At 37.7% G+C, this 26,662-nt stretch overlaps 1 protein-coding gene across 9 annotated transcripts in view; it reads right to left on the reverse strand.

The window, feature by feature from the left end:
* The window catches only part of LOC5566637 (inhibitory POU protein), a 202,334-nt gene that overhangs the window by 147,972 nt on the left and 27,700 nt on the right, over positions 1-26,662 (reverse strand). For all 9 annotated transcript variants that reach the window (XM_021850978.1, XM_021850960.1, XM_021850949.1 and 6 more), the window contains exon 2: positions 18,664-19,182. In XM_021850978.1, the coding sequence (XP_021706670.1) occupies positions 18,664-18,789 (126 nt within the window). In that variant the 5' untranslated portion in view covers positions 18,790-19,182. The remainder of the gene's footprint in view (positions 1-18,663; positions 19,183-26,662) is intronic.

The raw sequence follows: 26,662 nt of genomic DNA on the forward strand, positions 1-26,662 counted from the left end.
TACCACCAAATTCATATGTTGTAATTGCGGGGCTAACCATAAGTCCAATTTTTGGAATTGTCCTTCACGCAAAAAGGTCATTGAGGCTCGTGCCAGGCAGATGAAAGATAATATCCGTTACGATAACGGTCGTTTCCGGAATTTGCCTGGTAGAGTATCGAACAATGCTCATTTTTCAGTTAACGATCGCTTGATCATGAATCATACCCATCAGGAAGATCATAATCATGCTCATTCACAAACTAATTTTAATCCGTCGGGTAGCCGTTCGAATTTTTCTATTTCGAATGTATCTACCCACGGTAAATCCTTTGCCGATATCGTAGCAGGAAATTCGAATTCCCCTGTTCGATCCATGGGTACCCATTCTACTTGTTTCAAATCAAATGGAAAAAACCCTACCGCCACAGGTAACTCCGCTTCTTCGTCTACCGGAAATTCCAATGGGAAATCACATGACATGTCTGCCTCTGATTTTAATTTTCTAACTGAACAATTGAATCTAATGATTGATGCAATGTTCAAAGCCACCACTATGACTGAAGCAGTCCAAGTAGGTGTAAAATTCACAAATCAAATTGTTATTGGATTACGTATTTCTAATGGATCCAAATAATAATTTAAATATTTTAAATTGGAATGCTCGTTCTCTGAATGGTAAAGAGGACGAGCTGTTTAATTTTCTTACGGTTAATAACGTGCATATAGCAGTTATTACCGAAACGTATTTAAAACCTGGATCTAAACTCAAAAGAGATCCTAACTTTTTTGTTTATCGTAATGATCGACTTGATGGGGCATGTGGGGGTGTTGCAATCATCATTCATAGGCGTATAAAACATCAACTGTTTTCATCATTTGAAACTAAAGTTTTTGAAACTTTAGGGGTTTCTGTTGAAACACAGTTTGGTAAATATACTTTCATAGCTGCCTATTTGCCTTTTCAATGCTCTGGGCAGCAAGTTAATTTGCTTCAAACTGACTTGCGTAAATTGACTCGCAATAAGTCAAAATTTTTTGTCATTGGTGACTTTAATGCCAAACATCGGTCATGGAATAATTCTCAAAGTAATTCCAACGGCAGAATTTTATTTGATGAGTGCTCTTCAGGATATTTCTCAATTCAATACCCTGATAGCCCCACATGTTTTTCCTCTTCTAGAAATCCATCTACGATTGATTTGGTCTTAACCGACTCTAGTCATCTTTGTAGCCAACTGATTACTCATGCTGATTTTGATTCTGATCATGTCCCTGTTACATTTCAAATATCCCAAGAAGCGATTCTCAAACCTATCAGCTCCACTTTCAATTATTTACGAGCCGACTGGAATATATATAAAACGTATGTTGACTCCAATCTTGATGTTAACATTTCTTTAGAAACTAAACTTGATATTGACAATGCTCTTGAAACTTTAACAAATTCCATTGTTGAAGCCCGGAGCATTGCAATTCCAAAATGTGAAGTAAAATTTGAATCCGTGATTATAGACGATGATCTTAAACTCTTGATCCGTCTTAAAAACGTGAGGAGAAGGCAATTTCAACGCACTCGCGATCCTGCTATGAAAATTATATGGCAGGATTTGCAGAAAGAAATCAAGAAACGTTTTGCTCAATTAAGAAACAAAAATTTTGAAAATAAAATTTCTCAATTGGACCCTGGCTCTAAGCCCTTTTGGAAATTATCGAAAATCTTGAAAAAACCTCAGAAGCCAATACCGGCATTGAAAGAGGAAAACAAATTATTACTAACTAATTGCGAAAAAGCTCAAAAACTTGCTATGCAGTTTGAAAGTGCGCACAATTTTAATTTAGGACTTACTAGTCCAATTGAAAATGAAGTTACTCAGGAGTTCGAAAATATTCTCAATCAAGAGAACGTTTTCGAAAATGCCTGGGAGACTGATTTGGAAGAAGTGAGAACTATTATTAAAAAATTCAAAAACATGAAAGCTCCTGGCGATGATGGAATTTTCTACATCCTCATCAAGAAACTTCCAGAAAGTAGCTTATCATTTTTAGTTGATATATTTAACAAATGTTTTCAATTAGCATATTTTCCTGACAAATGGAAAAATGCTAAGGTTGTTCCAATTTTAAAACCAGACAAAAATCCTGCAGAAGCTTCTAGCTATCGTCCAATCAGTTTGCTTTCCTCCATCAGTAAACTTTTTGAAAAGGTTATTTTGAACAGAATGATGGCCCACATCAACGAAAATTCAATTTTTGCCAATGAACAGTTCGGATTCCGCCATGGACATTCGACCACTCATCAACTTTTACGTGTAACAAATTTGATCCGTTCTAACAAATCTGAAGGCTATTCTACTGGTCTTGCTCTTCTAGACATAGAAAAAGCATTCGACAGTGTTTGGCATGAAGGTTTGATTGTAAAATTAAAAAACTTTAATTTTCCAACATACATTGTTAGAATAATTCAAAGTTATCTGTCAAATCGTACACTTCAGGTTAATTATCAGAACTCCAGATCTGAAAGACTTCCTGTAAGAGCTGGTGTTCCTCAAGGCAGCATTTTGGGACCAATATTATACAATATTTTCACATCTGACTTACCTGAGCTACCTCAGGGATGTCAAAAATCTTTGTTTGCGGATGACACAGGCCTCTCCGCCAAAGGACGAAGCCTGCGTGTCATCTGTAGTCGATTGCAAAAAAGTTTGGATATTTTTTCTTCATACTTGCAAAAATGGAAGATTTCTCCTAATGCTTCCAAAACTCAACTAATAATATTCCCACATAAACCAAAAGCTCTTTATTTGAAACCTTCAAGTAGACATGTTGTCACGATGAGAGGGGTTCCAATAAATTGGTCAGATGAAGTTAAGTATCTAGGGCTCATGCTAGATAAGAATTTAACTTTCAAAAATCACATTGAGGGCATTCAAGCCAAATGTAATAAATATGTAAAATGTCTCTATCCCCTTATTAATAGAAAATCAAAACTTTGTCTTAAGAACAAGCTGTTGATATTCAAACAAATTTTCAGGCCAGCCATGTTGTATGCTGTACCAATATGGACTAGCTGTTGTAATACCAGGAAGAAAGCTCTGCAGAGAATTCAAAATAAAATTTTGAAAATGATTCTGAGGCTTCCTCCCTGGTATAGTACCAATGAGTTACATAGAATATCCAATGTTGAAACATTGGAACAAATGTCAAATAAAATAATAAATAATTTCAGGCAAAAATCGTTACAATCTTCTATTGCCATGATTAATGCGTTATATGTTTAGGTTAAGTTAGGTTAAGTATATTAAAAACTTTTTTTTTTCTCTTATAAGCAGGTGAAATCAACTCACCTGTAAAAAAAAAAAAAACTGAACTGCTACGGCAAATGAAATGTAATATGTTGTTAACAAAATGTTAATTAAATCTTAAATTTGTTTTACCAAATTAGGATGATAGTGTTGTCAAATAACACAGAACACCTAGATATAAGAAATGAATGTAATATTTGGAATGATACTAATAAAGAAATTAAAAAAAAAAAAAAAAAAAAAAAAAAAAAAAAAAAAAAAAAAAAAAAAAAAAAAAAAAAAAAAACTAGCAGGAACACGAACATCCAGTGCTTAGGTTTGTATGCAAAATGTTCTTTCAAAAATCAATTGTGGTCGTAAAACAATTCGGAAACTCTCGACAAGCCACCAAGATTTCCATCGAAATTATAGCAAAGTTCCGAAGAGCATGATCTCCAGTTGTTCCTTCTCACACACACGCATTTTTTTCATTTCACTCGAAAACACCACCGAATACAAAAGACGCTTTAACTGTGATGAAAAAAATGACCGTTAGATTTGTGTAACTCCCGGAGCACTCAAATTCTTGAAAAATATTCAAGTTTTCATGACTTCTAGTCATGATATCATGAAACATAAAACTTTTGATTTCATCACTTTTCGTTGTTTTTCCGTGTGCGAAACGTCCTTATGCAAAACGTCTTTATGCGAAATGATACACCCCCGTCACTTCAGTGCCATTTTCAAGATGCATGGAAAACGGCGGAAAGTGTAACGTAGTGTGTAACCTCGAAATGAAATTATTGCGTAAAAATGCTTACGTTGAATAAAAATTTCATGGAAAATAAAATATACCATTTATTTATTTATTGCTCATTCAGCTATGATTGAACTAAAAGAGTCACAGGTATTCATAATCATTGAGCCGGCGCATGTCTTGTTTTGGTACAATAACTTAGATATTCCACAATACGCGTATCTCCGGTGGCCATTCCTGGATTATTTTGGTAGTGAAGAAGAACCAAAGTAGTCTTCTTCTTCTTCTTCTTCTTTCTAGCATTACGTCCCCACTGGAACAAAGCCCGCTTCTCAGATTAGTGTTCTTATGAGCACTTCCACAGTTATTAACTGAGAGCATTCCTTGCCGATTGACCATTTTTGCATGTGTATATCGTGTGGCAGGTACGAAGATACTCTATGCCCTGGGAATCCTGGGAACACATACAGTAATACTTGTCGTAATGTCACGAGGAATTCTCGCAAAAAGTATTTGATCTTAGAGTTATGTATGTTCTGATGCTATTTACGGTCTCTTTTTAATTCCTTTTAGGTTTCTTTATTCTAGCAAGAGGTCTATAATTTCCTATTTTAAGGCACTCAGTCGCTACCAGCCCTGTAAAGCATGAAAATCTGTTGAGCGGAAAAATCAACTGAAAATGTCGCTAGAACGCATGGAAACAGTACAATTTTCCCAGTCAACTCAAAACCGAGCAAAAAGTCACTTACACTCATTTGCGTTTGAGCCTCTTCGAATATCTTCTTCTTCTTTCTGGCGTTACGTCCCCACTGGGACAGAGCCTGCTTCTCAGCTTAGTGTTCTTATGAGCACTTCCACAGTTATTAACTGAGAACTTTGCCAATGACCATTTTTGCATGTGTATATCGTGTGGCAGGTACGAAGATATTCTATGCCCTGGGAAGTCGAGAAAATTTCCTTTACGAAAAGATCCTCGACCAGCTGGATTCGAACCCACGACCCTCAGCATGGTCATGCTGAATAGCTGCGCGTTTACCGCTACGGCAATCTGGGCTCCCAACCAAAGTAGTCATTCATCTTTAATTGAATTAGAAGAGTCGCAGGGATTCAGTATCATGAAGATTGAACCGTCGCATGCCTAGTTTTGGTACAATGGTACTAAAATGTCGGACAATACGGGTATCTCCGGTGGCCATGCCTGGGTTATTTCGGTGGTCTAGAAGAGCCAAAATGGTTATTCATCTATAATTGAACTAGAATAGTCACAGGGATTAAAAATCATGAAGATTGAACCGTCGCATGCCTAGCTTTGGTGCTTAAACTGAGTGGTCCCATATTACGGGTTTCCCGGTGGCCATTTCGGTGCGCCAAAAGAACCAGAAAAACCTTCCATTCATCCTCTTGGCAAAATACATCCAAACATGAAAAATTGTAGAGAATTGAAAACAATTCATTTGATTTTGGGGCCTAAATCCGAGTAATTTAATCAAATTGTCCAGATTGGCCACCTTCTGGGACTCCAGGAATCGGTTCTGCATGGACCGAATTTTTCAGGAAATGTGCGCCGGAAATTTTATGCCAAAATATCCATCAACCGAATAGTACCGATGTGAATTACATATACAAAACTACTATGGAAACTTACCGGAACAGGGTATGAATAAATAAATGATTTGAGAATTTCTTTTCACAGTCCACGTGTATACCCTATTCAACAATATGAGGACGGTTCAGATTACTTGTTTTGTTACGAAACTACAGGTTATCAAAGTAAGGCTCTCTTAAACGATTTTTTCTAAAACTGCTTTTTTTTCAGATGTAGCAGGTTTCCGGTGGCCACAGTGACCAAATTCAGATCTCCGGGAGGGTTTCTGAATCTAGACATGTTTGCCTTTCATTTAAGGTGAAACATCTCGAAATCCAAAAAAAGCCGGCACAATAGCCGACTTGTGCCCCTACTCACGTTTTCATAGGCACTTATCTGAAGAATTTGTTGGCAAACGTTTCTGATCTTCTTATATAAAGCTTTCTGCCAGTGCACAAGGCCAAAATAAAAAGTGCACTGTTGGATGCTTTTTTTCGCGAGATTAGTGCCTTTGAAGTTTTAGTGCAATCTTAGAAGCCGATTGCAAAACTGTTTCACCTTAAGCCCAACAGAAATGAATTCGCTCAACACACTGATTTTTGCTAGCTGTTTGAATTTTAGAGTCGAAAACAACCCTAAGTAACAATTTGTAGCTTTTTGATAGGGACTTACTTACTTACTTATTTGGCTTTACATCAATTATCTTGATAAAGCCTCGCCAACAATATTTCGCCAATTCCCTCGGTTCATGGCCGCTTCTCTCCATCATCGACTGTGACCCACGCTCTCCAGGTCCTGGTGTACCTGGTCAATCCACCTAGCTCGCTGCGCCCCACGCCTTCTTGTTCCGACCGGATTCGTGGCGAACACCATCTTTACAGGGTTGTTGTCCGGCATTCTTGCAACATGCCCTGCCCAGCGTATCCTTCCAGCTTTAGCTACCTTCACGATACTGGGTTCACCGTAGAGTTGAGCGAGCTCGTGGTTCATCCTTCGCCGCCACACGCCGTTCTCCTGCACGCCGCCGAAGATCGTCCTTAGCACTCGGCGTTCGAAAATCCCAAGAGCTTGCAAGTCCTCCTCGAGCATAGTCCACGCCTCATGCCCATAGAGGACTACCGGTCTTATGAGCGTTTTGTACATCGTGCATTTGGTACGGGGGTGAATCTTTCTTGACCGCAGTTTCTTCTGGAGCCCATAGTAGGCACGACTTCCGCTGATGATGCGCCTTCGTATTTCCCGACTAACATTGTTGTCAGCCGTCAACAAAGATCCGAGGTAGACGAACTCGTCCACCACCTCGAAGGTATCCCCGTCTATCGTAACACTGCTTCCTAGGCGGGCCCTGTCGCGCTCAGTTCCGCCAACCAGCATGTACTTTGTTTTCGACGCATTCACCATTAGCCCGACTCTTGTTGCTTCGCGTTTCAGGCGGGTGAACAAATCTGCCACCGTTTCAAATTTTCTCCCAATAATATCCATGTCGTCCGCGAAGCAAACAAATTGTCCGGATCTCGTGAAAATCGTACCTCGACTTTTAAGTCCGGCTCTCCGCATGACACCTTCAAGCGCAATATTGAACAACAGGCACGAAAGTCCGTCGCCCTGTCGTAGTCCCCGCCGAGACTCGAACGAACTGGAGTGTTCGCCCGAGATCTTCACGCAGTTTTGCACACCGTCCATCGTTGCTCTGATCAATCTTGTGAGCTTCCCGGGAAAGCTGTTCTCGTCCATGATTTTCCATAGCTCTATGCGGTCGATACTATCGTATGCCGCCTTGAAATCGATGAACAAATGGTGCGTAGGGACCTGGTACTCACGGCATTTCTGGAGGATTTGCCGCACGGAAAAGATCTGGTCCGTTGTCGAGCGGCCGTCGATGAAACCTGCTTGATAACTTCCCACGAACTCGTTTGCTATAGGTGATAGACGACGGAAGAGAATCTGGGATAGCACTTTATAGGCGGCGTTTAGGATGGTGATTGCACGATAATTTTCACACTCCAGTTTGTCGCCCTTTTTGTAGATAGGGCATATAACGCCTTGCTTCCACTCCTCCGGTAGCTGTTCCGTTTCCCAGATTCTGACTATCAGCCGATGCAGACAAGCGGCCAACCTGTCCGGGCCCATCTTGATGAGTTCGGCTCCGATACCATCCTTGCCAGCGGCTTTGTTGTTCTTGAGCTGTTGAATGGCATCCTTAACTTCCCCCATCGTGGGAGCTGGTTGATTTCCGCTGTCCGCTGTGCTGACGTAGCCATCGCCTTCGCTGTCCTGACCTTCTGTGCCTGTGTTCTCTGCGCCATTCAGGTGTTCATCGTAGTGCTGCTTCCACCTTTCGATCACCTCGCGTCCGTCCGTCAAGATGCTCCCATCCTTATCCCGGCACATCTCAGCTCGCGGCACGAAGCCTTTGCGGGATGTGTTGAGCTTCTGATAGAACTTCCGCGTTTCTTGAGAACGGTACAGCAACTCCATCTCTTGGCATTCCACCTCTTCCAGGCGGCGCTTTTTGTCCCGGAATAGGCGGGTTTGCTGTTTCCGCTTCAGTCTGTATCGTTCCACGTTTTGCCGCGTACCATGCTGCAGCATTGCAGCCCGCGCTGCATTCTTCTCCTCTAAAACCTCCTGGCACTCCTCGTCGAACCAATCGTTTCTTGAGCTCCGTTCCACATATCCGACAACGCTTTCGGCAGCGTCGTTAATGGCTGCTTTGACTGTCCTCCAGCAGTCCTCAAGAGGGGCCCTATCGAGCTCGCCCTCACCCGGCAACGCTGCCTCAAGATGCTGCGCATACGCATTGGCGACATCGGGTTGTTTCAGCCGCTCGAGATTGTACCGGGGCGGGCGTCGGTACCGTACATTGTTGATGACGGATAGTTTTGGGCGCAGTTTCACCATCACCAGGTAGTGGTCGGAGTCAATGTTGGCGCCACGATAGGTTCTGACGTCGGTTATGTCGGAGAAGTGCCGTCCATCGATCAAAACGTGGTCGATTTGCGATTCTGTCTGCTGAGGTGATCTCCAGGTGTACCGATACGGGAGGCTGTGCTGGAAATAGGTGCTACGAATGGCCATGTTCTTGGTGGCGGCAAAATCTATCAGTCGTAGGCCGTTCTCGTTCGTCAGCCGGTGGGCGCTGAACTTTCCAATCGTCGGTCTGAACTCCTCCTCCTGGCCAACCTGAGCGTTTAAGTCTCCTATGATGATCTTGACGTCGTGGTTTGGGCAGCGGTCGTACTCGCGTTCGAGCTGCGCGTAAAATGCGTCCTTGTCATCATCAGTGCTTCCGGAGTGTGGGCTATGCACGTTGATTATGCTGAAGTTAAAGAATCGGCCTTTGATTCTTAACTTGCACATTCGTTCATTGATCGGCCACCACCCGATCACGCGCCTTTGCATATCACCCATCACTATGAAAGCTGTTCCCAGCTCGCGTGTGTTGCCGCAGCTCTGGTAGATGGTATGATTACCTCTAAACGTTCGCACCAATGCTCCTGTCCAGCACACCTCCTGCAGCGCTACGATGTCGAAACCGCGGGTCTTCAGTACATCGGAGAGTATGCGAGTACTTCCAATGAAGTTGAGAGATTTGCAGTTCCACGTACCGAGTTTCCAATCGCTAGTCCATTTTCGTCGCTGTGGTCTGTGCCGATTGTTCCGGTCCGTATTCTCTCGTTGACGTTCCTGTGCTGATGTGTTTTTACGGTTGGCTTGCAGGGCCTGACACCAACCCCCTAGATTTCCGGAGGACCATTCCCCCTAAATGTTCGGAGGGCCATAGTGCGCAGTTTAGCTTAGAGTCCTTCTCTGGCACTCGGACGATGATCAGCCGCCCCTGACATGGGGAACAGACGCTGTTGTGAGCCGCTCCTAACGTGGAGTACAGACGCTCCAGGTTTGCAAAAGCAAACCCCCCCTTCCCTGTCAGCATACGACCAAAGTTCCCACCGGGGGTTGGTTACCCGATCTTCCCCAAGGTTACTCGTACCCCGGCCAGTACCACGAGGAGGTAGGGATAGGAGTTGCTGGGCAAGAGGCTAAGGACCGCACAAAGGGGTCTATTTTATTCCTGCAGGTACGCGAGGTACCAATGGTACGCCATGCCCAGCCATTTACCGCGCCAATAGGGACTAAGGAAGTTAAAAATGCTTGTAGATCATCGCAGTTACTTAAAATCGTTTTGGTGTCTTCTGTGCGACGAACAGGAATAGGGGAAGGGGTGGTAAAATGAACACCTTAGGATATCATCTTGTTTCTGATAGAAAAACGAGGAATTTGTATAGTTCTATCGCACAACATCAAAAATAGGGATGTTATCTATAGCAGCTACACGAATTCATACTGAAATAGCTAGATATTCACATCTTTTTATCGCTAGCAAGAAACGTTACAAATGTTCATTTTACCAGCACTATGTGATTCTACCTGTTGAATTGCTGTTGATGATAAAAATGAACATCATGCAAAAAACGTGAGCCAAACAAATATTTTAGGAAATTTTCATTGCATTATCGAATATAGTATATCCATTGATGTTTGTAATCCATTCAAATAGAAATGTAAAAGTATCAGATTTGACTTCATATCATAACGATGTTCACCTCACTGAAAAACCTCAAGACCTCCGAGCTAAAAGTTACGTCAGTTCTAATTTTCAAACGTGGTTTTCTAAAATCTTAGTTTTCGTTGACATTTTAACTTCAATTGACCTCCGTATCAACCCGAACACTCCGATTTATGCTCTAAATCGTCCATGCGTGATAAAAAAATCCTTGAAATTTGTTTTTTTTTTCGGTACAAGGCACGGTGTTCATTTTACCACCCCTGTTCATTTTGCCACCACTTCCCCTAATCGCGCAGAAGACACCAAAACGATTTTTCGTAAAGTACAGACAGAAAAAAAAGTGCCTACTACATATAATCTAGAAAAATGAACATGAATGTATGGCAGTTGTTAAAACTTAGTTCAGATTAACCTGGTAGGGTACAGAACCACTTGGGCACTGCCATGATTCACTTTGGCATGGAGGGTTTCTCTCGGCCGAATCGTCTGAAACTTTGCAATAAGAAGCACTTTAGTATGACGTATATTGTGGCCGAATATGAGCTTTGTAGCTTTCAAAAAACCCCACTGCTGAAGTGAATCAAAAGTGCCAAGAATAGGATCTGGCTCCCTATAGCAGTATTATGTTACCGAAATAAAGTAGGGGGAGATCCCCAAGTACCGGACACATAAACCGCTATATTTATAATTCAAAAATGGTTTATGGACAAAAAGTCGAAAGACAAAAAATCGAAAGGATAAAAGGTCGAAAGTGATTTGCTAGGTGGGAAATTTTTCCTTCCTTGAAAAAAGATTTTCGACCTTTTATCCCTTCTTTTTTGTTCTTTCGGCCTTTTGTCTTTCGACTTTTTATCATAGATTTTTCAAAAACGATCGGTGTTATGCGATTTTGTTACCCATATATAATAAATTTTATCATTTCTGCAGCGTAACAAAATCCAAAATATGAATACGAATTATTTTGATAAAATATTTTAGCGCCAAATTTACAAATTTTAAAAGGTGGCGCCAATACCGGACAGAATGTTTAAATGTCTCGAATTCTATAAATTTGTACATTATTGAATATTTCACCCCAGGAATAGTATTTCATTGTCAATTCAATGCATTTGCAACATTTACAAGAGTAATAATTGATGTCGAGATACGGAATATCGAGAATTCACTTTACTTAGTATGTAAAATTGTAGTTTGTCCAAATTTTATCCCATGAAACGTCATGAAATCATCTCAGAAAGCCAATGCACGACATCAGCTCACAATATTGTTAATTTTACCATATGGCCAAGGCTAGGTTGTATGGTCACTTCCGGTGAACCAGGAGACAAATATGGATGAAGTTCAAAACTACGCATGCTACTGCTCAAACTTCATGAAATAGTCTAAGCGTTGCTGTAAGAATATGATTCATGGACATGGACACTTCGTCCATATTGCCAAACATTGATCGGATTCTGAGGTCACTTCCGGTGAATCTGGAGATAAACATAAATAACAGGTAAAACTAGACATGCGACCGCTCAAATTTCCTGAAAGAACCTCAGCATTCCTGTAAGACCATGCTTCTTTCCTGTATGGACACTTCGGCCAGATGACCTGACAATGACCGGATTTTGAGGTCACTTCCGTTGAATCAGGAACAAACATTTATAATTGAAAAACTATGCACCGTTCAAACATCATTAAATAACCTGAGCGTTGGTGTAAGAGCATGCTATTTTACGTATTCATGCTTCGGTCAGATGAACAGACAATGACCGATTTATGAGGTTACTTCCAGTGATTCAAGGAACAAACATGAATAAAAGGTAAAATTATAAATGCAACTCAAACTTCCCTAAACAACCTCGGCGTTGCTGTACGAACAAGCCTTTTACATGTATTGATACTTCGGCCATATAACCAGACAATAACAATATTCTGAGTAAACTTCCGGTGAACCAAGAGACAAACACACATAAAGTAAAGTTGGACATGTAATTACTCAAACGTCATGAATTAACCCTATCGTTTCTGTAAGAATATGTTTCTTGCATGTATCGACACTACAGCCAAATGTCCGGATTTTGAGATCCGTTCTGCTGCATCAGGAAACAATTATGGAAAATAAGCGATTATTTTTTATCAAAAAATGTTGTACAGTGAAACCTCCATGAGTCGACTCATGGAAATATCGAGTCATGGAACAGCTTATTCTTTAGTAAGCTGCACGCTATGTCTAAAATCGAATGTACCTCGGCTATTTTTCGCTAGAGTTCAGTAGCTGGGTTATATTTTCATTATCGGAAGGTTTTAAAATATTCCATCGGTGAAATTTTGATTTTTTCACTTTTTAGCTATTTATTCATATACAGACTATGTAAATCAATGAAAATCACGTTTTCCTACACATTTCAACCCATACAAAATATATGGGAAAAATTTCACCGATAGAATATTTTGTGACCTTCCGATTATGAAATTGTAGACCAAATACTGAACTCTAGCGAAAAAAATCCGAGGTACATTGGATTTGCATAATCTGCTGGTTTAGACCTGGGAGGGAGAAACCGATACGAAATGTCTGTACGTCATAGTGAGCCGAGATTCTGCTGTCACAAACTGTCACTGTGAGCCCGGATCTCAAACAATGGACAAACATGGAAAAAGCGCGTAATTGATCAAAACATGTTTTGGCATTTCATCAAATGTGACAAAAAATCGATTGATAAGCTATTCATGCCTATTCAAAAGTAATGTCACGATAGCACCTTTTATTCTGATTGAATATAAAGTTCAAAATACGCATAATTTTACTTTTTTTCAAATTGAAATGCCTAGAAAACTTTGGCCCCTTTTCCAAGTTTGTCCAAAAAGATCGAAAGTACACAACAAAACAAAACTAACGATTTTCATCAAGTCTGCCTTGATTGTCGTTGGCAAGCTGAAGTTTTCTTGCAGTTTGAAAAAACTTGCTGTTATATTTCGTGTGTAGTATCGGTGCCTCCCTCCCAGGTTTAGACATAGTGTGAGCTGTTTGAAGGGACTATCATAGTAACCATGATTTTATGTTTTTAGTATGGTTCCATGAGGCGATATCGAGTAATGGAACATCGACTCATGGAGGGTTGACTGTACAAAGTTCTTACAAACTTGTGTATTTAACAATTACAAACAGCAAAGCAGAGCTTAGACGATTACATGAAGTTTGAATAGCCGCGCACCTCTTTTTATACTTTAATCATGTGTGTCTTCAGATTCAACGAAAGTGACCTCAGAATCTGGTCATCTGGCCAAAGTGTACCTACAGGCAAGTTCTTACAGCAATTCTGAAATTATTTCGTAAAGTTTGAGCAGTCGCAAGCCTAGTTTTGAGCCATCCATGTTTGTTTCCTGATTCACCAGAAGTGGCTTCAGGGTTTTGCCTGTCCAACTTGACGAAAAGTCAATAAAGACATGAAGCATATTCCAGCAGCTACGTATAAATTATTTCATAAAGTTTGAGCAGTCTGGTCTTACATATTATATATGTTTATCTCCTGGTTCACCGGAAGTGACCTCAAAATTCACTTATATTCTGGTTATCAGGCCGAAGTATCGATTAATGTTAGAAGTATGTTCTGACAACAACGTTGAGCTTATTTCATAAAGTTTCAATAGTCGCATTTCTAGCTTTACCTTTTATTCATGTTTGTTCCCTGAATCACCGGAAGTGACCTCAGAAACCGACCATTGTCTGTTCATCAGGCCGAAGTATCAATACAATCAAAAGCACGTTCTTATAGCAACGTTGAGGTTATTTCATGAAATTTGAGCGGTCACATGCCTTGTTTTACCAATTATATGTGTTTGTTTATGATTCACCGGAAGTGAGCTTAAAATCCGGTCATTGTCTGATCATCTGGTCGAAGTGTACGTACAGGCAAGAAGTATGTTCTTACAGCTACACTGGGATTATTTCATGAAGTCTGAGCGGTCGCATGTCCAGTTTTACCTATTATTTATATGTATCTTCAGATTCACCGAAAGTGACCTCAGAATTCGGACAACGTTTGACAATCTGGCCGAAGTCTCCATATAGGAAAGAAGCATGTTTTTACATCAACGCTGAGGCTATTTCATGAAGTTTGAGCAGTCGCATGTCTAGTTTTGAACTTCATCCATGTTTGTCTCCTGGTTCACCGGAAGTGACCCTACAACCCAGCCTTGGCCATATGGTAAAATTAACAATATTGAGAGTTGATGTCTTACATCAGCTTTTTGAGTTGATTTCATGACGTTCAAGTAGCCGCATATGTTGCTTCGGGTCAAATTTATATGTATTCCTTGGCCTTGGCTTTTACCTGGAAAGTACTTCCGGAACCATGTTCCGGCTATCGGCCCATGCAATAAAATATACCAAATGGTGTATTCTAGCCTTGGCCCGTTACATAATGTCTAAAAATGGCTAAAACTTAACGTTAAACAATGGTTTCGTTGTTAAAGTTGAATAAAACGTGATTAGGGAACACTTATTTCCGGTTGGAAAACATGTCCAGATCTGAACTTCCGGTTTGAAAAACCCACTCGCAGGAAGTCTAACTCATCCATTTGCTTTTCTTCTGGTGCATTTTAGGTTACGTTTGTTTTTTTTTTTCCTTTTTGGTCATTTTCGTTGGTTTCTGTTTGGTCTCTTTTTGGTATCTTTTATCAAGTAAGAGTCCTCTAAAGTTTCTATATGCAAGGCACTTAAACACTACCAGCCCTGAAGATATATAAATTGCATTTGAACCTAGTCATAAACTTCATTAAGAAAGCTATCGTTACAGTTGGAAAACGTTAGAAAATCGTTAGAAATTGAAGCACTTGTTTATCCAAATCGTTTTGGAATCTTTCTTAATCTTTTTGTTTCTCGTGAAGTCAACAAAAATTCCATTCTGAATGTTCTAATATGTAGTTTTAGTAATTTTATTTAAGTGTATTCGCATAAATTTTGTCCAGATTTATTAAAACAATTAACAAATATTGAAACTTTTTGATCATATAATGCGTTTCCAAGAAGTATTTGCTATTGCATTGATTCTAGTTATTTGTAAAAGTTTCACCATGGATATGTATGTCGAGATTTGATTTTGACCCTCTCATTCCTCCGTAACGCTTTTTGCATGAAAACATTAAAATGAGTTGTAGCACTTGTGCCTACTCCCCTTTTCCTCTATGTTACGTTACGTAATTTGTGAACGGCGCCTAAGCATTTTGTATACCCTTATATTATTCAATCATTATTTCTTCTCAAAATTTGTAGATCTAAATAATCACAGTAGTTATTTTCAGGTAAGGGAACTTCCATAAATGACGTAGCATTTATTTGCTCATTTTTGACACCCCTCCCCCATTGCAGCCTATTTTCATATACCTAATACATGATTCTTCACAAGATCGTAGACTCCCCCTCCCCCTTAAAATGCTATGTCATTTATAGTCACAAATAGACAAGTAGGGGTAGTCAGGGTAAAACCGACACTGTGGGTAAATTCGACACCCTCTCATCTTTCAATTTATAAGCTATTTTAAACCAGTGTTTACCACACTTTATATCTACTTGTAAAATGTTGTGTTTTTATTTAGAACTTACTAGTCCAATAGAAAATCAAGTTACTCAGGACTTCGAAAATATTCTCAATCAAGAGAACGTTTTCGAAAATTCCTGTGAGATTGATTTGGAAGAAGTGGTACTTTCTACAACCTCATCAAGAAACTTCCAGGAAGTAGCTTATCATTTTTAGTTGATATATTTAACAAATGTTTTCAATTAGCATATTTTCCTGACAAATGGAAAAATACTAAGGTTGTTCGAATTTTAAAACCAGACAAAAATCCTGCAGAAGCTTCTAGCTATCGTCCAATCAGTTTGCTTTCCTCCATCAGTAAACTTTTTGAAAAGGTTATTTTGAACAGAATGATGGCCCACATAAAAGAAAATTCAATTTTTGCCAATGAACAGTTCGGACTCCGCCATGGACATTCGACCATTCATCAACTTTTACGTGTAACAAATTTGATACGTTCCAATAAATCTGAAGGCTAGTCTACTGGTCTTGCTCTTCTAGACATATAAAAAGCATTCGACAGTGTTTGGCATGAAGGTTTGATTATAAAATTAAAAAACTTTTATTTTCCAACATACATTGTTAGAATAATTCAAGGTTATCTGTCAAATCGTACACTTCAGGTTAATTATCAGAACTCCAGATCTGAAAGACTTCCTGTAAGAGCTGGTGTCCCCAAGGCAGCATTTTTGGAGCAATATTATACAATATTTTCACATATGACTTACCTGAGTTATCTCAGGGATGTTAGAAATCCTTGTTTGCGGATGACACAGGTCTCTCCGCCAAAGGACAAAGTCTGCGTGTCATCTGTAGTCGATTGCAAACAAGTTTGGATATTTTTTCTTCATACTTGCAAAAATAGAAGATTTCTCCTAAAGCTTCCAAAACTCAACTAATAATATTCCCACATAAACCAAAAGCTCTTTATATGAATCCTTCAAGTAGACACGTTGTTACGATGAGAGGGCGAGAAAATCAAAACTTTGTCTTAAGAACAAGCTTTTGATATTCAAACAAATTTTCAGGCCAGCCATGTTGTATGCTGTACCAATATGGACTAGCTGTTGTAATACCAGGAAGAAAGCTCTGCGAGAATTCAAAATAAAATTTTGAAAATGATTCTGAAGCTTCCTCCCTGGTATAGTACCAATGAGTTACATAGAATATCCAATGGTGAAACATTGGAACAAATGTCAAATAAAATAATTAATAAGGCTGATACAAATATTAATTTTCTTTTATGTCACCCCCCCCCCACCCCTTCAAAAATCCGAAAATTTTGAAGGGGAGGAAAAAAAAGATTCTTCGTTTTTTTTTTTGACATCAGTTAGGTTTTTTGTTTTAATTTTTAGAGTAAAAACCAGGTAAAATAATGATCCAAATGCGGTTGGAAAAAGTTTAACAGCTATCGTTAAAAACAAAAATTCGAAAAAATAACTTTTTTTCATTTTTATTTTTTTGTTCCTTATTTATTTTTTCTTTGCCAATTGACCATTTTTTTGCATTTGTATATCGTGTGGCAGGTACGGTGAGACTCTATGCCCTGGGAGTCGAGAAAGTTTCCAACCCGAAAAGATCCTCGACTGGTGGGATTCGAACCCACGACCCTCAGCTTGGTCTTGCTGAATAGCTGCGCGTTTACCGTTACGGCTATCTGGGCCCCTTTTTTTCTCTTATAATCAGGTGAAATCAACTCACCTGTAAAAAAACTGAGCTGCTACGGCAAATGACATGTAATATATTGTTAACAAAATGTTAATAAAATCTTAAATATGTTTTACCAAATTAGGATGATAGTGTTGTCTAATAACAAAGAACACCTAGATATAAGAAATGAATTTAATGTTTAGAATGGTACCAATAAAAAAAGTAAAAACAAAAAAAAAGTTGTGTTTCGGATGACTTTTAAACTGACGCTACCAATAAACTGCCAAAATGAACAACAAAATCATATTGGACAACATTGCAGGGACGGCCATTGCAAGATTTCGCTATTATTCTTTAATGATTTCGTCTGTAAATTTTTTCAAATGTCGTTATTTGCTGTGCGTCGAAATCATCATTCATAATTAATTCGTAGATGCAACCTGATGAAGAATGTAGTTTCTGGTTTTCCGGCAACTGAAAAAGCCTCTGAAGAAAAATTGTCCATTCGGAGTAAGATCGACAATTTCATGTGGGGTAAAATTGACACCTTTCTTTGCTTCAGGGAATTTTTCTTGCCAGAAGACTTTCTCTGAAGTTCATTTAAGTTGTGTTTTTTTTTAATTTCAGTGACTTACATTGAAATTAGAAAAACACAACTTGTTTATATGTAATTATATGGCTTGTCACAAGCTTATAGCTTAGTATTCAAAATTTTACTTATATGTTGCCACGCTTAAACTTGTTAGATTAAGCTAGCATAACTTTTTCCCATTAAAGTTGGTGGAATAATAGATTTTGTAATGTTTTCACATAAATAATTCGTATTGATAATTCACAAACCTTGAGATTCGACAGATTTTATTATCTAAAAACAATAACACTCTTCTGTTTTGTTAAAATATACTGTTATTGTTGTCAAAACCAATCATTCGCTCTACATATAAATTAATCAATCCTAATCTCTGTTGTAAAATTTTTAGCAAATTTATTTAAATACTCCATAAAACAAAACCTATTTAGGCATTCATTTCCCCTGAACATACTTTATTTCTATCTTATGATCAAAACTAACAATTTAAGAAAAAAATAATCGGTTGACTACTTTTTTTCTGTTATCTACAGTAGATACGACGAAATACAAGCATTTGTAAAGATTTTCAAGATCATCGTCATGATAAATAATCGCGCAATGCACAGTATTAAGTATTAATATTTGATTTGATTATTCCCCTTAAATTAGCGTAATATCACAAATAACATATAATTGTACTTACCGACGGATTCGTCATACAACGTCGCATCTGATCTGGTCCCCGGTATGTGGGACTATATCGACTCGGAAAACAAGTTGGGGTGCTCATTTTCATTTTATCTGCTGACGGGTACATAGACATAGTCATGCAACCGCCAGCAAATTCGTCTTCTAACTTCAACGCCTTAGCGGCGTCAAAATGCGTGGGTGAGTAAATTTTGGAATGCTTATACTGCCAAAAAACAACCACTGGCTATTCTCTACAATCCGGCGTAAATGTCAATCGCGTATCGCTGTATATCTTGACCAATCACTTCAACTTTTATGTGGTAGTTCAAAACTTTCGCCCTTTAATTGACTTCTTCCGTATCCTGTCACATCACTCAATACCTCATTGTAAATGTCACTCTTCATATATTATATTGCACTTTTACTTTTAAACTTTTGTTTTCTCATGTATGTTTACCTCTGTTGCTACCCGTTGACTGTGATTGAGCAATCAGACTGATAATATCCACTGGTCTTTCAGTATAATAGGAAGCTGTAAGAGAAACAATAAAAATTTCAAATTAGTAAACCATCAAATTTTTTTTTCTTTATAAACTATTGGCCCGGTAAACTTCATCTTGCCATCAAGTAGGCTGTAGAAAAAGGCCGTGAAATCTTCCATACAAATTGACAGATTAAACTGCTTTTTCCGTTTTTTTCTTACTTTTACGGAGCTTCTACTTATTAATTTTTTGGCACGAACACGTTAGAGACCTGAGCGAATACGACAGTGAAAAAAATATTGTAAATTCGGTCCATCATTAAAAAATGCAGTCCACCGAAGTTGGATTTTTCGGAATATATGAGAGATACCCTACTTCGGAAGTAGGGCGCATTAGAGCGCATCCGGAAGCGAATCGAATGTACCACTTCAGAAGTTAGGTATCTCGCATAGATTTTAAGAAAAATCCAACTTCGGTGAGAAACTGTTTTTAACTTTTTACCGCGCCGACAAAATTCAAACCCATCGATCCATATTTTATTATATACTAGAGGTCCCGGCAAACTTCGTCTTGCCATCAAGTAGGCTGTTGAAAAACGCTTTTGATCATCCCACATAAAATGACAGTTTCGTTCGCGCTCGTTTTTGCAACTTTCCCGGTGAATATCCTGGGATTTTTATACACACAAACACGTCGGAACCCTTGACGAACCAAACTGAGAAAGAATCATTCATATCCGTTGACCCGTTCGTAAGCCATTTCGTGACATACAAACACCATTCCATTTTTATTTATATAGAAGATAGATTTTTAAAACTACTTTGATCGTCATAATTCATAAAACGCAAATAAGAGTAGTATTACTATTGATTACTATTTATGTGGTTACTATTTCATGTTAGTAAAATAAATTATCATAGGAAAAAGATTCTTATATAAACTTGAATTTTCAGAGTATCCAGTTTTGTACATCTTCGTCTTCTTCTTGGCATTAACGTCCTCACTGGGACAGAGCCAGCTTCTTAGCTTAGTGTTCTTATGAGCACTTCTACAGTTATTAACTGAGAACTTTCTTTTTTGCATCAAAACTTTCCTAAATCAGTATTTTTCTATTCCCAAATTAGTTCAGAACATTTTTGTAACAATGTATAAATAATTTAATAAAAATATATAACAAAACGAAAAGAAAACAATACAAAAAAGCAAACACTAGATTGTGACCTACCACATAGGTAACAAAACTTGATACAAGTTTTGTATCTCTACTCGAAATGGGTTTCTTGGCATTTTCGTAGATCGAATCTCATTACGTTTTGTTGTAACACGGATGTAATCAAATTCAATTACGTCCGATTCTTGATACATAAACAAAAAATACGTCTTCTGGTTTTTTTTTCAAAATTTTAGATAACTTGCAAAAGTGGAAACGAGTGAATTCGGCACCCTTCAAACGTCAAATTCATAAACTAGTGCATTGGTCCTTAATTGACATGGTTGCATCGATCTAATGTGTAATTTGAATTCAAAAATAATTGCAGCTGCATGTGCATTCCATTCAAAACAGCCAATATTGTAGACTTTGATCTCCGTTACTAGAGCTCCGGTTGACTTGAAATTTTCACCGAAGCTTAAAAATAACTTAAATTTTACTTCCATTTTGAAATACTTAGAACACAATCAATTTCACTAAAAAAAAACTATTATGCAAACTTACTTGTCTTATCAAATTCAAAAATTTCGCATAACATTTAAAACAATTCTTACATTTTATTGGTATTGGAGATTTTGTGATAACTCAAAAAAATATTTTTTCTGTGAATTTCAATTGAGCTGAATAAATGAAATGTTGTTTTCAAGCTACAGTGCACATTTCAGCTCAGTTAAAGTTAAAAAAAATCGGAGATTCAAGCCATCAATCTTGAATATTTTGTATGGAAAACGACGCATACGTGCTTTATTCTGTCCAGTACTGTATATACAATCGGCACTGCTACAACTTTGCTTTATACACTATAATATATACCAAAAACGTAGATAACATTTGCTACCAAAAATACTGATCAAAGAATCTAAAAAAAAAAACATAAAACAAACATAAGAAGACCTTTATTGCGCATATAGATACTGGGCAGAAAGCTTTACAATGGCTATGCGTTGTGCCAAAGCTAACTGTATTTTTTTGATGCCCGATACGAGGTAAATAAATTGTATAAATGTTCAGAATATGTGTTCTTTTATTACTGTTGGAGCATTCTACAATAACACAAATGGAAATTCGCGTCCACTGCATGGATAAAATTTTATCTTACCCTATAAAATATTCAGTACTCTTCCATTCGGTCTACACAGAATGAGGGGAAGTTTTGTCTGGAGGAGCTACATTCGCTTTCTTTTTTATTGTTTCAGAGTAGATATGTGAAACTACCTACTTTTGCATTTACAATAATAGCAGTGAGAAGACACAAGAAATGTATCCTGTAAAATAACCTACCAAATTTATTTTCGTTCAAAACAAGAAAGTCTTAAACGTGCTTCAGTTTATAACGAAAAAACTTGATTTGTGAGAGATATAAATTTGCCCATTTGTTAAATAAATTAATTGTCTTGATTTTGGACAAATCTCTCTTCGCCTCTTTTGAAAATTCTCAACACAATAAAGGATCCATTATTGGGTTGAGAATGCTTAAAAGAGGCCCACTTATGGAGTAGAACAAGTTTTTCGGTGTTAGAAAACGGCAATGTGATGCCTCCAGTTGATGAATCATGATTGTCTTTTAATAAAAAATATAACTTTTGCAATTTGCGGATGTTTTTGTGGGGTATTCTGATCGAAATGATTTTTTTCGCAAGCGAGATTGAATTTGCTGCCACCGAATGTCAGTAGGTGGATGAGAATCAGTGTAGAAAAAGTAATTAAAAAACTGAATGCACGTTCTACCAGATTCGTGCATGTATTGTCAAAAAACATTCACACAAAGAAGAATTCAACGATGTATGTTGTTGAAGATTTCATAACATCAGCAACAAATTTAGGAACAAAAATTGAGAAAGACAAAATCAAAATTCGTAGGGGCCCAGATAGCCGTAGTGGTAAACGCGCAGCTATTCAGCGTGACCATGCTTGAGGGTCGTGGGTTCGAATCCCGCTGATCGAGGATCTTTTCGTAAAGGAAATTTTTTCGATTCCCAGGGCATAGAGTGTCTTCGTACCTGCCACACGATATGCACATGCAAAAATGGTCAATCGGAAAGCTCTTAGTTAATAACTGTGGAAGTGTTCATAAGAACACTAATCTGAGAAGCAGGCTTTGTCCCAGTTGGGACGTAACGCCAGAAAGAAGAAGATCAAAATTCTGGAAGACAGGATCATCTTGTGAGAGATTTTTGTGCAAATATAATAGAACTTCAAATGTTATGTAGGGTTTTATTTTGTTTCAAAAATGAACATTTTTTTTAGATTTCAGCATACAGTTCATAATTACTTCAAAATTGGAAAAAATAATAAAATCATGCACTGAAAAACGAGAGCACATTATTTTTTTCCATGTTTCACGGATTGGAACTTGATGTTGGGCTCATTCTTAGTTTTGTGGTAAAGTCTGTTATTATAAGGTAAAGGTGTTTCGGTTTGGTTTGATGTTACACAGTTTGAACGAAACGTGTAAATTTCTGAGACATATAATGCACATAATTGGAGCGTGGAATATCATTGATATTTACATGATATGTCATGTAAACTTCAATTATATGTCATGTAATCTAGCAGGATGATTACATGACATATAACACATTTTTACATGATTTCAAACTGAAATTTACATGACGTCATGTTTACATCGCATAAATGAAGTTTACATGACGTGTAATCTTTATTATTTTTAACTGTGTACATGTAAATTAATTCTAGATTTGCAACATCTTTCCAGTTGATAACTGTGCAATGACTTGGTTCCAATTTAGAAGTAATGCTACACAGAAAGAAAAATCCATGTGAATTTCAGCGTAAAATCATGCACATAAAGGGAATGCCAGATTTGTCGCAAATTAACATGACATATCGTGTAAAATTACATCAAGATCATCAACTTACATGATGTTATTGTAATTTTACACGACGTGACGTGTAAATTTGCGACAAATCTAGCATTCCCTTCATGTGCATGATTTTACGCTGAAATTTACATGGATTTTTCTTTCTGTGTAGCATTACTTCTATATTGGAACCAAGTCATTGCACAGTTATCAACTGGAAAGATGTTGCAAATCTAGAATTAATTTACATGTACACAGTTAAAAATAATAAAGATTATACGTCATGTAAACTTCATTTATGCGATTCTGTGTAATACAAAAAGATATGAATGAAAAAACCTGATGATGTGATGTGATAAGATGATGAAAAATTCATTCAACTTCTTAAAACCAACTCAAAATGATACTCAGACACGTAAAAAACACTAAGCTTGCTTACCAAAAATGTACAAACAATAGTTTTCTTGTCATTTTCACCTACAAATAAAATTTCCTTATGAAATTCAAGTTTTTTAGTTGCGAACTCAAGGGCTCGGTCCTTCGTACCACACTCCCAGCAAAACGCGCGCATAAGAGGAAAAAAAACGAAGCACAAACCGACTCGTTTCCGAGGCACTCCCGGCAAATCGAGCGCAAATCGAGGGGAAAAAATGAAGCACAAAACCGACTCGTTAGCCTGGACACTTTTGAAGCACTCTCATCTTCATAATTAATCTTATTAAAAATAAGTTAGGGCTTTTGTTGCAAAATTTTGTTTTCTGGCCCATAGTGCCACGCCGGATTGTATACTGGTTTTACGACACAAATGGTTCCCAATTGTTTAGTCGTTGTTAAATGCGTTGAGATGATACGGAAACTTTAGGGGCCTTCCTTAGCCGAGTGGTTAGAGTCCGCGGCTACAAAGCAAAGCCATGCTGAAGGGGTCTGGGTTCGATTCCCGGTCGGTCCAGGATCTTTTCGTAATGGAAATTTCCTTGACTTCTCTGAACATAAAGTATCATCGTGCCTGCCACACGATATACGAATGCAAAAATGGCAACTTTGGCAAAGAAAGCTTCAGTTAATGACTGTGGACGTGCTCATAAGAACACTAAGCTGAGAAGCATGCTCTGTCCCAGTGAGGATGTTAATGCCCAGAAGCAGCAGCATGATACGGAAACATTCTTAGAAACCTCAAAATTGGCTCAGAAGATTAAAAACGTGACGAATAGTGGTGCAAGTGTTCCAGTATTCGCCACTACAATATTCAATACAAAAACAAAATTTCTGATCAGTTTTTGTATTTTTCCTGCTGAACATGTATTGAAAGATTTCATCGTGGAACCCCTATTGAGCCTGCTTCTTACAACCCCCTGAAGAAAGCAGTAGTTCATGAAGCTACCCACCTTGTGCGTGGCGCTAGTGCAGGAGTAAACAAATTGAAGCTTTGTGCACAGGAAACTCGCGCGTAAGCGACATATGTCGCTTGATCAAAAAATCATGCATACTATTAACATAGATCTTGTGCCAAAAAAGTTGGGATACTTAAATATCCAAGTGTCATAGCACACTGGGCAATAAAATACAAGTTTTTATTACAGAATAATAAACCAAATGTGTATATCGCAATCAATTCGTCAGCGACACGCGTATGTTTTGTGTCTAATGCAACGTTTTGCGGTGAGCTGTCAAATCAGCACCAAATTTTTGGCTTCACTCTAGTTGTACGTGGATGACAGCCGTTTTAGTCCTGTGGCTTCTTAGCTTAGTGTTCTTATGAGCCCTTCCAAAGTTGTTTACTGAGAGCATGACGATTTATTTACATTTGTGGCAAACACAAATATGCTCAGTGCCCAGGGAAGTCGAGAAAATTTCCGTTAACGACAATAACCTAGATCGCTGGGATTTGAACCCATGCGATGAGTGCCGATAAAGTTACCTTAAATGAGCCATTGCAAAAATCATAACAAAGTGCGCGTTGGTTTCGATCTACTTCGTCACAATCGCTAATATTCGTCGTATCAAACTTAAAATGTACGGCGGATATTCGAACTTACCTACAATATAGATTTATTGTCCCAGGATTATTTTGTGAAAGCTGTTACGATTCGCTCATTTGCACACCAAAAATGCATTTGAACTACGGTATTTCCAGAAATAACTTCAGTTCAATTATCCACTTTGCACTTTTTCACCGAATTCGCATGAACGAAAACGTACCGAGCAAAATCTGATTAGCGATCGACTGAGCAACGCCACATAGGCCTTTTCATGTGACAGATCCGTCTATGCATTTGTTTACATCGGTGGAGGACCGGTGCTAACACGGGCCTGTCATTTTCATAGAAGAAATGTCAAAGTGCTTCCCGATCAGCTGATTTGAGACGTCATTTGAATAGGCCTATTACGATACATATTTCTTCCCGCCCCTCTGTGTGACTTATGTACTTCACCGGGCACGATAAAAAATGACTGATTTTTTATTTTCAAAAAAATATATCTCAATCTCAAATGAGAACAGCAATAGCCCCTTTGGTCCCGAGTCCTTCAAAACACGAAAAAACGGAAATTATTGATTTTTTTCATGTAAAAAAATAATTTTTGTGAAGTTTCATATTTTTCCTGAAAAGTTAAAATCGTCCAAAAAGATTGAAAATCGGTCAAACGGTTCAAAAGTTATAAATTTTTTTAAAGTGAAAATTTTGCAAAATCGCGATTTTTCTGGTCACCCTATTTTGTAAATGGTCACCCTAATCAAAAAATCCAAAAATACGTGTATTCTTATTTCGGATAAGGAACAAAATAGCCAATTTTCACGGAATTCGGTGACCCACTAGATCGGTTTTTCATGGAATGGCTGTATATATATATATATATATATATATATAAATATATATATATATATATATATATATATATATATATATATATATATATATATATATATATATATATATATATATATATATATATATATATATATATATATATATATATATATATATATATATATATATATATATATATATATATATATATATAAAACTATTGCGTCATGATAGACTCTGAAGAATTTTTGGAGTCCACCTTACAATCAGGCTACTACCAAAGATCTAACCAGAAATCATTTAAAGGTGTAAACATCAGTCCACAATGTATCTTATGAGGAATCGGCCAGATATCTGTTATTGAACTCAGAAGGTTTATGCCAAGGGTTTTCTAATTATATTGAATCGAATTCATCATCTTTCTTTTCAAATATACGTCAAGGATTTCGATAAGGGATAGTTCCACGTATTTCTTAGACATTCATCCTGGAATTCTTGGTTATATTCCTCTGGATATTATTGTTAAGATTTCTAAAAAAATCTTTTGATAATAATTCCAGACTATATTCCACAAATCAGTTTTTGGAATACTTCGAATTTCTCCAGTGAGTCCTTAGCAGCGCATCAAGTTTTTAATTACTTCTTGGATTTCTGCATGGGATATTCTTAGAAAAAAGGCTGGACAAATCCA

The sequence above is a fragment of the Aedes aegypti genome, chromosome 1 (assembly GCF_002204515.2).
Source record: "Aedes aegypti strain LVP_AGWG chromosome 1, AaegL5.0 Primary Assembly, whole genome shotgun sequence".
In the NCBI taxonomy this organism is placed as follows: domain Eukaryota; kingdom Metazoa; phylum Arthropoda; class Insecta; order Diptera; family Culicidae; genus Aedes; species Aedes aegypti.